Source organism: Brienomyrus brachyistius, chromosome 3 (assembly GCF_023856365.1).
Source record: "Brienomyrus brachyistius isolate T26 chromosome 3, BBRACH_0.4, whole genome shotgun sequence".
Lineage (NCBI taxonomy): Eukaryota > Metazoa > Chordata > Actinopteri > Osteoglossiformes > Mormyridae > Brienomyrus > Brienomyrus brachyistius.
The window spans coordinates 2,277,714-2,292,239 of record NC_064535.1 but is presented as its reverse complement, the minus strand read 5'-3'; the positions used below and the strand labels follow the sequence as shown (position 1 = coordinate 2,292,239).

Sequence of the window (14,526 nt, the reverse complement as noted above, 5' to 3'; positions counted from 1 at the left end):
GCGCTCTCTGCGCGAGTTCCCAGACCCCCCCCAGCGGCGCTGTCAGACTCGCTCACAGCCGCGCTCCGTCTCTCAGACAAGTTCAGTCCGTTATGGCGAGTCGACTTCTGCTGCGGAGCGTTTTCGCTGCCGGCCGGGCAGTCAGGGCGCCGGGCACCGCTGGGGCAGTCCGCTCCATGGGCGCTTTGAAAGGTCAGTGCCTCTTATATATACTGTTTATTATATACCGTAACAGGAAACCGAAGGAACGTTAACGCGACACTGGTGACATAGTAGAAAACATTTCCAAAGTTGAGCTCAGAAACTCAGTCGGAGGCGTTCAGAAGAATATATAGTCCAGCGGCCATATTCATAGATATCCATGAAGACGGATAATACTAATGTTCTGTGAAAAGTTTATACCCAAGGACAGCTATAAATCTACCGACATGCGTCTCGACATGATTTTACTCCGGAAAAACTCCGACCGTGCTTCACTATTTAGGCAGTATTAATACTAAAATGACGCTAACGTTAAAAGTTGTAAATGTGAAATATAGCAGCTTTGAGGTAAATGAAGGTCACGGCGACGCGTCCGCGGACAGGCCTCGCGGGTGACCACACCTCTGCTGGTGCGCTGCCAAAAGGGGTTTAAATTAACCCAGCGGCGCGCCGCACTGTACCTGCGTGCGCGTGTGCCTGTGCATGTGCGCGCACCATGAAGTGCAATTGCTCTTTTCAGACTATCTTTAGTACTCGGTGTGCACTTCATCATCACATTTGCATGTTGAACACAACTTGGTGCAGCCCCGTTTTATTACTTATTTTATTTATTAATTATCTATTCTTTCTTATTTTCCCCTTCGTTATATATATTTCTTATGCTTCATTGTATTTTTACTCTTTTTGTGCTACTGGATGAAGAAATTTCCCCCAACAAGTTCTTAACTTAAGACTGTCTCCAGGGCTTTGGATGCAATACTAAAAAATTAAGAAAGCCATACTTTTAAAGTAGACAAATGTTGGTATGATAAAACAATTTTATGTATAATGGATGGAAAAAGAATCGTAAAAAATTTGTATTGTTGATTATAATTATTATTGTTCATTATTATAATAATAATAATTATTATTATTATTTTCTCTGGCCCGTCCTGGGGATGGCAGGCATTCCCACAGATGAGGAGCAGGCCACTGGCATTGAGCGACATGCTATTCAGGCTTTGGCCAAAGGACAGGTAAAATCCGCCCCGTTGATGCACTTCCTACAGGAGCGTGCTGGATCTTACAGCCCATGTTTGTCTCACCCCCAGGACCCATACAGCATTCTCAAACCCAAAAAGTATGCTGGCACCAAAGAGGACCCACACATCGTCCCTTCCATCAACAACAAGAGACTGGTGGGCTGCCTGTGTAAGCGACACCTGCAGTTACGGCAGAGAATGAATATCACTCAACGAAACGTAGAACCCAGCTGCCTTTTTGCAGCCTGTCTTTAGAACAGGGTATTTAATGTGGTAGCAAAATGTGTAAATGCAAAGCCAGGTATTCTTCAGTTTTTGAGTGAAAATGTCAACCACCTCAGCTTTTCACTGGAAACACGTATTTCCAGTGGCATGATGAATGCGTGTCATTGCAGGTGAGGAGGACAATACCGCCATCGTGTGGTTCTGGCTCCATGAAGGACACGCCCAGCGATGCCCATCCTGTGGCTCCCACTACAAACTGGTTTCCCATGAACTACCCCACTAAGTCAGACTGGGGGCACTGGGATCATTTGGCTCTTCGTTGATGTGTGCCAATTCTAACAGACATGAAATACTCAGTAAGGAAATAAAATGCTCTGTCTTGCTCCGAGGGCCTGTCTTGGATCTGTGGAAATGACCTCAGACCGTCTCCATTGTTTGCCGACCCTAACTTACCTCATTCTGATGCTGAAGTTCAAGAAAGAACTTAGAATGAGCTAGATGCAAAGTAACTGTAATGCAACATGTATTCTTGTATCTTATGACATCAGGAATGTAGTGACACCTGAAAACACATGTACATAAATCTCACCGGGGCCAGCAGAACTACAGCATGTCCGGTTATAAATAAAAATCAGTGTTTCCCAGTCTTGTCCTCAGGGACTTGCAGACAGTCCAGGTTTTTGCTGCCATCGGGAGCAAAAAGGTGTACTGTCTGTGGGTCCCTGAGGCCCGGATTGGTCAACTCCGTTATTCAGATGATTGGGAAGGGACTGGTCTGTAGGACCAGGAGGTCCGGCGGTACCACAGCTTGTGAAGAACAACTCAAACGCAGCCTTTGCACAGTAGTAAGATTTTATTAAGATGAAAAGTGTTTATGGCCAACACGCAGGAGAGTCCTACACCGACCCCGTATGAAGAGCTTATTTTCCAAATGGACGGCCAGAAACAAACAAAAAAAAAGTCTTTCATCATCTATCAGTATAGATATGAATGCCAGCCAAACTTGTGTAATTTTTTTCAATTACATATAACTGCATTTTTCCAGAAAAGGAAGAACAATCCATGAAAATGGATCTGATTTACTAAGATAGATGTTTTAGTGAGTGTTTAATGCTGTAACGCTGTAGTCACATTGGCTAGATAAGAAAACACAAATAGCTAAAACTTAGCTGCTGATCAGCTACAACCAGAATACGTCTTGTCCTGCAGAGAAGGACTGCAAATGAAGTGTGTTTTTTTCGGGAGGAGATGGGTATTAAAAACGTCTGTGGTTACCCAGTGCTATAGTTTCAACATGACGTCAGACAAGGTTGAAGCCTTGGTGATGGTCGATGGCCTGCACCAGCTTCTCCTGAAGGCGCACCTTGTCACTGTATTTGGGAAGATCCAGCAGGTTGAAGCAGGTGTGAGCGACAGGCAGGTAGTGGTCACCGCCGCCCGTGGGCTGAATGACTAGCTGCAGGGATTTCATGCCCAGGATGGGGATGCGGTCGCTTCCAGTGAGGAACACTGGACAGAGAGAGGCGGGGTTACGGCCATGAGGATCACCGGACATAAAGGGGCGGGGTTACGGCCGTGAGGAATACCGGACATAAAGGGGCGGGGTTACGGCCGTGAGGAATACCGGACATAAAGGGGTGGGGTTACGGCCGTGAGGAATACCGGACATAAAGGGGTGGGGTTACGGCCGTGAGGATCACCGGACATAAAGGGGCGGGGTTACGGCCGTGAGGATCACCGGACAGAAAGGGGTGGGGTTACGGCCGTGAGGATCACCGGACAGAAAGGGGTGGGGTTACGGCCGTGAGGATCACCGGACAGAAAGGGGCGGGGTTACGGCCATGAGGAATACCGGACATAAAGGGGTGGGGTTATGGCCGTGAGGATCACCGGACATAAAGGGGCGGGGTTACGGCCGTGAGGATCACCGGACATAAAGGGGCGGGGTTACGGCCGTGAGGATCACCGGACAGAAAGGGGTGGGGTTACGGCCGTGAGGATCACCGGACAGAAAGGGGCGGGGTTACGGCCATGAGGAATACCGGACATAAAGGGGCGGGGTTACGGCCGTGAGGATCACCGGACAGAAAGGGGCGGGGTTACGGCCATGAGGAATACCGGACATAAAGGGGTGGGGTTATGGCCGTGAGGATCACCGGACAGAGTGGGGCAGGGTTACAGCCATGAGGAACACTGGACTTCGTTAACAGAAACCTCACAGAGCATGTCAGCGAGGAGAAGAGGCCTCAAATCTGACCCTGGGGGATCATATCTCACATGGAATAACGCAACTCTACAGCGGGGGTTATGACCACATGAAGGAGGACAAGCCATTAAGGTGAACAAAAGGTCTGTGGGACACTTACAGAGGAACTGCTTCTTCTTCTCTAGGGGAAGCTCATGAAAGACCTCCCAGAAGAGCTTAATGGTGGGATGCTCCGGCCAGTACTCGCCTTTGTACACCGTGCTCTGTGGGCGGGGCAAGGGGGGGGGGGGTTTACACCAAGATAACTGTTAAGGGAGGTGACCGTAAACCATCATGACGCTCAGTGAGAATTCAGGCTTTGGAGGAGACGAGGAGTATATAAATCAATCAGCAGCTAACGAACAGGACTGCTCAGTGTTTATCATTTCTGGCTTCAAATCAGAGAAGGGAAAGATCATCAATACTGCTGACAGCTTCTGCTACTGGCATCTGGAGTTACTGGAATCTATGACTGACAATAACACTGCATCGTATCGTCGTATTGTATCATATAAGGCACTTAAGTCGCCCATCAGACTCAGTCTTTCTTCAGTGTTTGCAGTAACACATGGTAACTTTGCTGCAGAGTAGCCTGTAAAGCAGCAGCACACTGACCTTCTCCAGCTCCTTCCAGTCGTAGTTGGTGTTTCCGATCACCATGGCCTGCAGCTCGCTGGGCTGAAACAGCTCCAGCACTTTACTGCCACACACTTTGTGGAATCCAGAGGCAAAGGCATTAAACAGTGGAGCCACGGATGTGTTGAAGATGTAGTCCACGTAGGCCGTCACAAAGTCCTGCCTGCAGGTGGCGCAATGCATTATTTTTTAGAACAGAGCTTTAAGACAAGGCACATGGTCTAACAAGGGTGACATTCTGTCATCAGCAAGTCACAGACAAAGGGCATGACGGACAAGGACATACCTGTTTGACGTACTCACTGGGATGTCCTCGCCATTCGGAACCAGTTCCAGGACTTCCGTGGCACCAAAGTTTTCCACTGTGATCTGAAAGGTATTTTCCTTGGTTTTAAAAATGTTTGGGGTACAAATCACCAGAAAAAAGGGTTAATTCGATCTGAAAGACCTACAGTGAAGTTCAGGCAGAAGGTTTCTTCGATGTCATTCTCAGTGTAATCCAGCAGCTGCTGCATACTCCTGGCAGAGAGAATGGAAAGAGGCTGAAATGCAGAACCATGACGTCCCACTGCACTACAATCCCAAAGCGAGGGTCTCCGGGGAGACATCTGACCTCCCGACGTCAGGCATCAGCTCCTTCAGGTCATCCAGCGTGGGCTTCTTCTCCAGAAGCTTCTTGTAGAGCGCCAGGGGGAAATTGAGCTCCACAATGGTTAGGTTGTAGATGGCCAGTCCACAGATGGCACCGATAAGGCGAAACAGGTCTATGTCCTCAAAGGTCTGAAGGGGACATTTCATTTGTGCATTATGGACACTTATTATACGTTATGGAGAAGTTTTCATCGGTCTGAAACGTGGAACCCAACCAAGCACATGCAAATGAGGTCAATGCTTGGCATTGGGTCCACAAAGTACTGTGAACAAATTCTTACCTTGTTTGAAAACCAGATCAGTCTGGATTCCTCATAGTATCTGAACATGCCGTACTTTGGATCTAGAAGTTCCTTCATAATGAGCAGAAAGAACTCCTTGCGAACGCCTCCTGCATCCACAGCTTCCTCGCCTACGAAGATGACCTGCAGCACGGGGACAGCAGAGAGAAGAGTTGCGCGACCAGGAAATGACCACGACACAATTTAATATTTCACTCGACCACAAAAAAAACGAGACCCAAGGCCGCTGACCTTCAGGGGCTTCTTGTAATCCACGTTCTTGGACTTCCTCAGAACTTCCATGGTGTCCCCGACGATGTTCTCCCGCCTGACGATGAGGATCAGGCAAGGATTGACAGATTCTACCACCGGCATAAAGAACGAGGAGAAGTTCTGTCTTTGAGCCTGATCGACCGCCATCTTGTACCAGAAGGAAACCAAGCAAGATAGACAGTTTTCAGCACAGGGTCAGTCCCCAATGCCACATGAAAAACATTCAATAACTTTGGAATAAAATAAAACTTAATAAGCACAAGACAGCCAGCTTCCTCTGTACTGTTCAGTATTATAAATCATGTTAACTTTGTCAGGCAATTTGCAGTGCACTAACATTGATAATGTGGAAACTATTTATGTTACAAAACAGTTATAGCCTGTTACAAAATGTTTATTATCACATTCCAACAGCAATAGACAAAGTCTACAGACCCAGGTGGTTGTTAGGTCGCACACAGATCCTATTTATGCTACAGACCACTCAAGAAAGACCTATTACAAGTTGTTTATCATCACATTACAGGGGCCACCAGGACCCGGGAGGGTATTAGGTCACGTGCAGATCCTCACCTGCATCTGCAGAACCGCATCGGTTTGCAGCAGGGTGGTCTTTGCCTGCGCATCGAACACGAATGGAAACTGACACATTGTGGCGGGAAAGTCCGGCACCTGTGCGGGAAGTGGCAGAGAGAGCCGCCCTCCGTCAGTACCAGCGTCCTTCTGCTCATTTTGTGCATCTACTGGGTAATAACTTACCATGGAAAACATCTGCTGTTGGATCCAGTTGATGTAGTCGTTCTTGATGTCAATCAGATCATCAAGCTCATGAATGTAGAATCTGTCATACTGTATGATCTGCCCAAACTTTTCATTGACCTGCAACATCCATGAATCAGGAATCAGTCTGTGAGACGGCTGTCGTCTGGAATCAGTTTCCGCATTTTAACCCTGCCTCTCTCTCTCCAGCACATTCCGGACACGTATCCCAGGCATCCAGGGATGTTTGCTGTAGCACTGTTTCTGGTTTGAGTAATGACCTCGCTTTTCATCATATTTCCCATAATCTGAACTTTAACATTCCTACTAAAGACGTGTGGATTCAGCTTTAAAAAAAAAGAAAAAAAGGAATCGGCACAGACACACCGAGCTTCTGTTTGTGTCACAACTCACCGCGTGCAGAGTTTCGAGGAACTTGAGGGAGACATGGAGGAAGGCTGCAAAGATCCTCTGCTCTGAGTGTGGGATCCCCACCTTGTGCATCCTCAGTAAGTTCACCACCACCTCCTTGTACAGCTCCACCAACCTCTGGAAGGCCGGCGGCTCCAGTCTAGACCACCAATTTCCTGTACAACAACGTCGCAGTTCTCATCTGAAACTATATGCTATAGAAAGCAAGCAGCGATTAATCTGAACGTTTAACTGCAACGAACACATGAGCTTGTCCTCTGGAACAGAAAATGAGCATAAAAACCTGTTAAGCTCTTTGACAGACTTTTCCCAAATGAGCAGTTAGGAAGCATTAATCCCAAAGCAGACGTTCAACTCAGCACAGAAGGAGCTCAGAAATGAAGGTCACGGGATCATGGAGAGATGGAGGTTGCTGAGAGACAAAGGTTATGGAAAGACAGAGGCTGCCGAGAGATGGAGGTCATGGAGAGATGGAGGTCACGCAGAGCCGTAACTTACCGAGCACCTTCAGCGGGGTCTCCTTCAGGTTGATGACGGCCTTGCCGAAGGGGATGGCAAGGGTGACGAACGTGTTGGGATTGTTGAACAGTGGGCATTCGGGCAGTGTCAGATACAGCCGCAGTGCCTCCACGTCGGGCGGGGAGCAGGGCAGCTTGGGGATCAGGTTCTTCTCCAGGCTGGCTGCGACCTACAGGGACGGCACCTCAGTTTCTAACGGTTCTCCCCGGTGCATGGAGGCGGAACCAAGCCCCTCACACTACCTGCTGGGTGACCTGAGGGTACTCCGGCTGCAGGAGCTTATAGAAGAGGAGGCGTGCCGTGCTCATGTCCACGCCCGATGACCTGCTGCCTGTGTCGTAATGGTCTGGGTGGCTGGGGGAGGAGCAATGCAGGTCACATGACCAGACCTCATGTTGCGCTTAAACCGGAGAGCTCATATTTTTCATTCCTTGATTTTCAAACCATTATAATTGTACCACTAACTGTATAAAATAATTCTGAACAACATGACGAAAAAAATCATATTGCACATATAAAGAGGAATGGCTCCGTAAAGAACATGATATCAGAACGTCACCTTCCTGACAGAAAACTTCCGTTGAGGCAACTGGAAGACGAGAAGAGGACATCGATCTCACTGCGGAGAGCAGAAGGAGTGACGTGTTATAACTACACAGGCGGGACAAGGGACATGGGGAGTTATGGGTAGGCAAGAGGCTCGACACCCCTCACGACACCCCTCACGACACCCCTCACGACACCCCTCACGACACCCCTCACGACACCCCTCACGACACCCAATCAGCGCCGGGGTGAATTTAACGTGCACACACTCACATGCGCCCACATACATTTTAGATCACATTACAACGACATGTGAATTTTGCTTGCTCTAGATGAGTCACGTTTTGAATCTTTCAGACTCCCCCTGATAATGCAGATTTGAACTTACAGACTTGATCTTACAACATATTGCTGGCAGATTAGGGAATTCCTTCTAAAGTCAAAGCATTCAAACGCTACCTATTCACAAGCAGGAACTAACAATATAACAATCCACCAATCAGAAGAGAAAAAACAAATCGATATAGGTATCATACTTGACAATCTCCTGCGGGAGCCGCCCGTGGGCGTGGCCTAACCAGCGCTCGATGATTTCAGCGTTCAGCGTGTAAATCTCTCTGCTGGGATCAGGTACTCGGAAATCATCAGGGGGTGTGTGATTCTTGGGAAACAAAAAGTGGTTTTTAAACATTTTCATTGAGCAAAACCTATTTAATATATGCACCTGTTCTAATGTTATTCAATATTACCAATGAACGGTTCAAATATTAATTTACATTACTTTTCATTTGAATCTTATATACTAAATCTCAGAAATATTCAATTAAAACAAAGACCGCAAAATCTCTAAGGTCAGGTTTCCAGTTTCGACACAAACTCGTCAAGATTGACGTTAATTTACCTCCGGAACAGAGAAATGTGCAAAACTCTGGTCTCCTCCCGCGTAAATCCTTGTCACACAACAGCTCTGCTCTGCATCTGAGAGACAAGCAGTGAGAGAATGATGTCACTGGGAAAAGGGTGTGGGCTGCCACACCCCCACCCCCTTCCGAGATTCGGCGCGTCACCAGTGCGTGACCAGTGCATGACCCCAAAAGGAGGCTCACCCGTGTCTGAAGGACAGGGTCCATTGTGGGGAACCCAGTTCCCCTTGACCGGCGCCGGACTTTTCCTGTTGCACATCGAGCGAGTGCCCAGCTGGCCATTCCCACCCAGACCAAACGAGTTGATCTTCCCCGTGCTAGCGACGAACGCTAACGTGTGCTGCCTTGGATAACAACCAGCAAGTGGGAAAGTCAGGACCACTGGGGCTGAACGAGGATGGTGCATGCTAGGTGTGGGCACTCAGGGTTCCACAGCTCAGAGGCCGGCGCCCTTAACCCTGAACATACTTCCTTTCGTGAGCAAAATTATCACAGGAACCTACCTACCGCAGGCGATCTGTGTGACTACATTTCCCATGAGCTCAAACACCTTCCTGGGATTGATCTCGTGGCTTGTAGTGTTATGGCCCAGTTGACCGTAGCCTCCTGCTCCGAAGGTAAACACACCGCCTTCCTGTCGAGGGACACAATTCACACACTGATGAATTCTGGGAGGCCTCCACTCAGGGTGGGAACCACACAAAACAGGGACACTTCCATCAACATTTAGAAACTGCTCATTTCTTCCACATTCAACACATCAACTACGGGTACCAAATGTTGGCTTATAGTCCAACACTTCCCAGACCTCCATAGGTGCTGTTTTTAACAAGAGGACCAGCGTCATTCACATCGTAATGCTCTGGCTCTGTATACTGTACATGTTAAGTTCACTATTTGCTTCATTCTTATTCACTTTTCTTCATTGTTGTATGTCGTTAACGTCCACAGAGACACGTGCACGTCTTCCATTGTACTAAAACAAATGACAATAAAGCTTTTGAATCCTTAGAAACGATGCGTCATAACTTAGCATCACTGCTAACGAAACAATCTGTTTTACTGTCGCCATGCGAGGCACCTTTGTGAGTGCGGCGGTGTGGTCCTCGCCGCAGCAGACGTACACGACCCGCTGAGATCGCAGGGACTTCAGTAAGACGGGGCAGTATCGATCTAAGAGACAAAGGAAGGCTGTGAAAATTCTCTCAGTGCAGCTTCATAACTTCAGTAATTACATCAGCCGCAGCACCTTTGCACCTAAACACATCCCTTTAAGTGCCACAGTTATGTCGCAGCAGGCAGGCATAAACACACAGAAGCTACATGCATTTCAATGTGTACAGGGCCAAAACGGCCCTTTTCGGGGCCTTAAGAAAAATTTGATTAACACAGCTGTCATCTTCCTTCCCCTTCTGACAGGCTCATGCCTGCTCCTAGACTGTGGATGCAATAAAAAGGCTGAAATCAGAAATGATGAGAGGAAGCTGAAAGGTAAGAAGAGAGTTACACCGAGGCTCCAGACAGGCAGGCAGACAGGGACAGACAAGCAGGCAGGCAGACAGACAGACAGGGCAGGGAGATAAGCAGGACAGACAGACAGGGACGGACAAGCAGGCAGGCAGACAGGCAGGCAGGCAGACAGACAGACAGGGCAGGGAGATAAGCAGGACAGACAGACAGGGACAGACAAGCAGGCAGGCAGGCAGACAGACAGGGCAGGGAGATAAGCAGGACAGACAGACAGGGACAGACAAGCAGGCAGGCAGGCAGGCAGACAGACAGGCAGACAGACAGGGCAGGGAGATAAGCAGGACAGACAGACAGGGACGGACAAGCAGGCAGGCAGACAGGCAGGCAGACAGGGCAGGGAGATAAGCAGGACAGACAGAGAGGGACAGACAAGCAGGCAGGCAGACAGACAGAGGGCAGGGAAGCAGGCAAGCAGACATACAGACAGGGCAGGGAGATAAGCAGGACAGAGAAGCAGGCAGAAAGACATTAAGACAGACAGGCAAGACAGGGAAATAAGAGATAAACAGGACAGAAAGACAGACTGACAGGAGAGGCAGAGAGGGACAGACACAGAGGTGAAGAGAAACAACAGGAAGGAAGACAGACAGACTGACAGATAAGCAGACAAAGGGACAGACTGGACAGAGAGACAGGCAATGCAGGAAGACAGGAAGGAAGACAGACAGATGGGGAGGAAACTCAGATTTCCTCACCAGTGTTATCGTTGAGGCCCAGCTGGCCAAAATGGTTGCGTCCCCAGCCGAACACAGCACCCGACATGGTGAGGGCGAAGCTGTGGGCGCCGCCGGCAGCGATCTGCATAAATGGGATTCCCTGCAGCGACTGCATGGCTTGTGGGGAGAAGATGCGCTTGCAGTCGTTTCCCAGGCCCAGCTGGCCGTACTTATTCTGTCCCCAGGAGAAGATGGTGCCTCCTGAACGGGGACATTCAGAGCCCAAAGCACGTTGTCACGTGTCAGAAGACAGGCTCTCACACACCCGTCAAATGTATTCTCACACAGTACCACTGCCATGAAGCATCTAGCACTGCAATTCAGCTCTAAACGGCATGTCAGTGCACAGAATGAGTATTAAAGCGATGGCGCACAAGACCCACTGTGTTCACTGGCCCTGCTAAGATCCAGCCTGTAGGCGGAGCATGTAGCTAGTGGAGTACTCACCCTTGGAGAGAGCGTGAGAGTGTCGATATCCGCAAGCCACCTGGGCGACCTGGACCTCTGACAAACTCTTAATGTTCCTGCCATCAGAGGGGATCTAAGGTCACTACAGGTCAACGGAACGGAACCAAACTGAGAGTGCCAGTGACATACAGCGAGGTATTACATACCACTGCACGTACCACTGCAGGACGGAAGCCATCTTTGCAATAGTAAAAATTCAGTGCCACTGCGCAGATGGCATCACTATAGCACTGTGTATAGTCTGTCATTTGTCTGTTTTGTGTACAAGAATCAGCACATGGGAGTGTAATATCAGGAAGTGACCTATATGCCTGCGAAGGCAGAGGGTCCCCATGCCTCCGTACCTGGGCACACGCATGCACTCCTCCGCACAGGGCAGACCCAACTGTCCGTCCGACGCCAGGCCCCAGGCAAACACCTGGCCCTTGTCGTTCAGGGCCAGAGTGTGGGCCTCACCGCACGACACGGCCACTATGTTCTGGGCGTCCAGAGCCGTGACCTGCTCTGCAAAGACATGTGCACTTTGAGGTGGTGAGGGACTGGACAGGCTGTAAGACCCGGCCTGGTCTTTTACGTCTCTGAATTCAGCATTTCCTTATGTTTAATGTGTCAATCTTTAAACTGCAAAAAGTACCATCACACCACTGTTGTCTTTTTACCTCGTTTATCCACAATATCTTCTCCTTTAAAAAATGTTGTGGCTGCGGAGTTGTCCCTTTCTTCACCACCACTTCAGTACTCCAGTGTGTAACCCACTACAGTGCATATCACACTGAAGTATACCAAACTATAGTATCCCAAAACAGTATTATGTGGTGTGCTTAGCAACTTTTGAGTGTCACAAAATGTATCTCAGTGGTATTTTAGGTGCACAACTAATCTGCTTAAATTTTGGGCGTAAATAAATGTCTGCAGAATACGGAAAGGCTGCCATCCAGCCAAATGTTTGGCCCGTCATCTGAAGCCCTGCTGATTTTTGCGCTTGCGTGACACAAGATCGATATCACCCAGCCAGCTAGACAACAGTAGGTTGAAGATGCACAAAGAGGCAATAAAAATAAGACAATAGAGAAATGAATAGAAGGATGAATGACACTTTATGAATTCATTAACAATCAGCATTTAACAACATTTAAATGTGTATTTATTTAATATTTGATCACCGGACGTAGGCATTACAAAGTCATTTCCCATAAATCACAGCGAAGCTGGAAGGTTCCGGCCGTACCTGGTTTCTTCCGTGACTTGTCGTGCCCCAGCTGGCCAAGGTCGTTGCAGCCACAAGTGTAGACAGTACCGTCATCCAGCAGGAATGCGGTGTGCTTGTGGCCGCAGCCCACCCCGCACACCTTCCTCCCGCGGAAGAAGTCGCAGCTACGCGGCTCCAACACAATTTCCTCATCGATGCCGCCGAGACCCAGCTGGCCGAAGGAAGCATTCCCCCAGCACAGCATGGTCACCAGCCTCACTCTAGAAACTTCCGTCCTCCACACCTGGGATGATCAATAGTGCTGACAAATCAGAACATGCAGACATGCAGCCCGCATGCAGAAACATGCATTCAGTGGGAGAAGCCAGTTAAAGTCTTGGACGACTGCTTTTCTCCAAGTTTTTATATTCTTTCCACATTTAAAATTTACTACCGTCATAATTAAAACCATCATACATGTAATAAACATAAATCCATCTTATGACCACTAATGCTGCCCATTTCCTCTATACTGACACCTAGTCTACGTACGCAGTAATGCAGCATGTCCACCAGTACCCTAAGAGAGACAGCAAACCATGCAGAGAGAAGAGATGCTAGGGTGGGTCACCGTGTGGATACAGAACAACAACCTAGAAGTGATGGGTAAACATGCAGGTGCACGACAGAATCCTGTAAAGTAACAGATAACTGTGTGGGTACATAGTATCCTAGAAGTGATGAGTAAACCTACAGGTAGACGACAGCATCCTGGAAGTGGCGGGTAACCGTGCGGGTACATAAGATCCTCGTAGAAGCGACGGGTAAACCTATGGGGCATATGACAGCAGCCTAGGAGTGACAAGTAACCGTGCGGGTACATGACAGAGTCCTAGAAGGGACGGGGAAACATGTGGGTACACGAGAGCATAGAAATAACCGGTAACCGTGCAGGTAAATGACAGCATCTTGGAAGTGATGGGTAAACATGTGGGTACACGACAGCATCCTGGAAGTGACACTGCGTGAGTGTATGACAGTGATAAATAACCATGCGGGTACATGATATTGTTCTAAAAGTGACGGTTAACCGTGCATTTATGCAAAAACGCTCATAAAAGCGACGGGTGAACATATGTACATGTAAAAGTTGCCTAGAACTGTCACGTATATCCGTGAGTATATAATGAGTGCCTGAAATTTCAGTAAAAACATGGATACAATTGTAAACGGTCACGTAACTGCATGAGTGTGGAACTATTTGTGTGTGTAGACACTTGGTAAAACTGCTGGCTAAGTATATGCGTGTGCCAGGAGTACCGCGCAGATGTCCCAAGTTATCACCGAGGAGTGTCACGCCATCGCCCTGGCGCCTTATCTGCTCGCCCAGCCAGATACACGCACGGACACGGCGCCTCCCCGCTGCCATGGACCTGCATGTGTGCCCGTAGCAGCCGGCTCAGCCCTGCATGGGTAGCGCTTACCTGTTGCGAAGCACACAGTAAAAGCTCTGTGTTCTCGGTTCAGTGTCAGCGCTACGAGAGTCTCCCTTCCCCGCACAAGGCGGCCGCAAACGAGCTGTGTGTAGCACGCATAGGGCACTCGGCGCCTCCGCTCAGGCCTTGCAGCACCAAGCACCTAAGCCTGGAAAGCTCCTGTAAGCTACACGATATTTCCAGATCGTTTGAGTGCCCCGGACGTGACGACACCGCGGCCCCACCCACCTCAGGCGCTCCGGTATTCGGCTCGTCTCGCATGTTCTAGACTCGCGGGCTGGGCCGCACCAACCCCCCCTCCCGCACATACCAGGCACTTCCGGTCGGACAGGCGGTCATATGACCGCACTGACTGATCCCTTTGCATTGTGCGGGGTTGATGTTTTGTGATCTGCGCACATTCTAAGTTAAAAC

At 48.9% G+C, this 14,526-nt stretch overlaps 2 protein-coding genes across 4 annotated transcripts; one reads left to right on the top strand and one right to left on the bottom strand.

The window, feature by feature from the left end:
- Nucleotides 1-24: 24 nt before the first annotated feature.
- Nucleotides 25-1,836, top strand: LOC125738193 (cytochrome c oxidase subunit 5B, mitochondrial). Its single transcript, XM_049006891.1, has 4 exons — nt 25-192; nt 1,147-1,217; nt 1,293-1,392; nt 1,619-1,836. Exons 1-4 carry the CDS (start codon nt 93-95, stop codon nt 1,729-1,731), a joined length of 384 nt encoding a protein of 127 aa, XP_048862848.1. The 5' UTR covers nt 25-92; the 3' UTR covers nt 1,732-1,836.
- Nucleotides 1,837-2,282: 446 nt separating this feature from the next.
- herc4 (HECT and RLD domain containing E3 ubiquitin protein ligase 4) lies at nt 2,283-14,325 on the bottom strand. 3 transcript variants are annotated; one of them, XM_049006886.1, is made up of 25 exons: nt 14,101-14,325; nt 13,371-13,446; nt 12,656-12,920; nt 11,772-11,931; nt 11,407-11,483; nt 10,939-11,160; nt 9,795-9,886; nt 9,217-9,347; nt 8,897-9,057; nt 8,692-8,768; nt 8,327-8,451; nt 7,804-7,863; nt 7,487-7,598; nt 7,224-7,413; nt 6,708-6,880; nt 6,294-6,413; nt 6,108-6,206; nt 5,514-5,681; nt 5,262-5,405; nt 4,943-5,109; nt 4,782-4,848; nt 4,616-4,698; nt 4,309-4,492; nt 3,815-3,917; nt 2,283-2,957 (listed from the first exon to the last, which is right to left on the bottom strand). In XM_049006886.1, exons 2-25 carry the CDS (start codon nt 13,416-13,418, stop codon nt 2,749-2,751), a joined length of 3,237 nt encoding a protein of 1,078 aa, XP_048862843.1. In that variant the 5' UTR covers nt 13,419-13,446; nt 14,101-14,325; the 3' UTR covers nt 2,283-2,748. The 3 variants fall into 3 exon arrangements, with proteins under 3 accessions (XP_048862843.1, XP_048862845.1, XP_048862844.1); XM_049006888.1 differs by lacking the exon at nt 13,371-13,446 and having other exon boundaries at nt 12,656-12,938; XM_049006887.1 differs by lacking the exon at nt 13,371-13,446.
- Nucleotides 14,326-14,526: the final 201 nt, after the last annotated feature.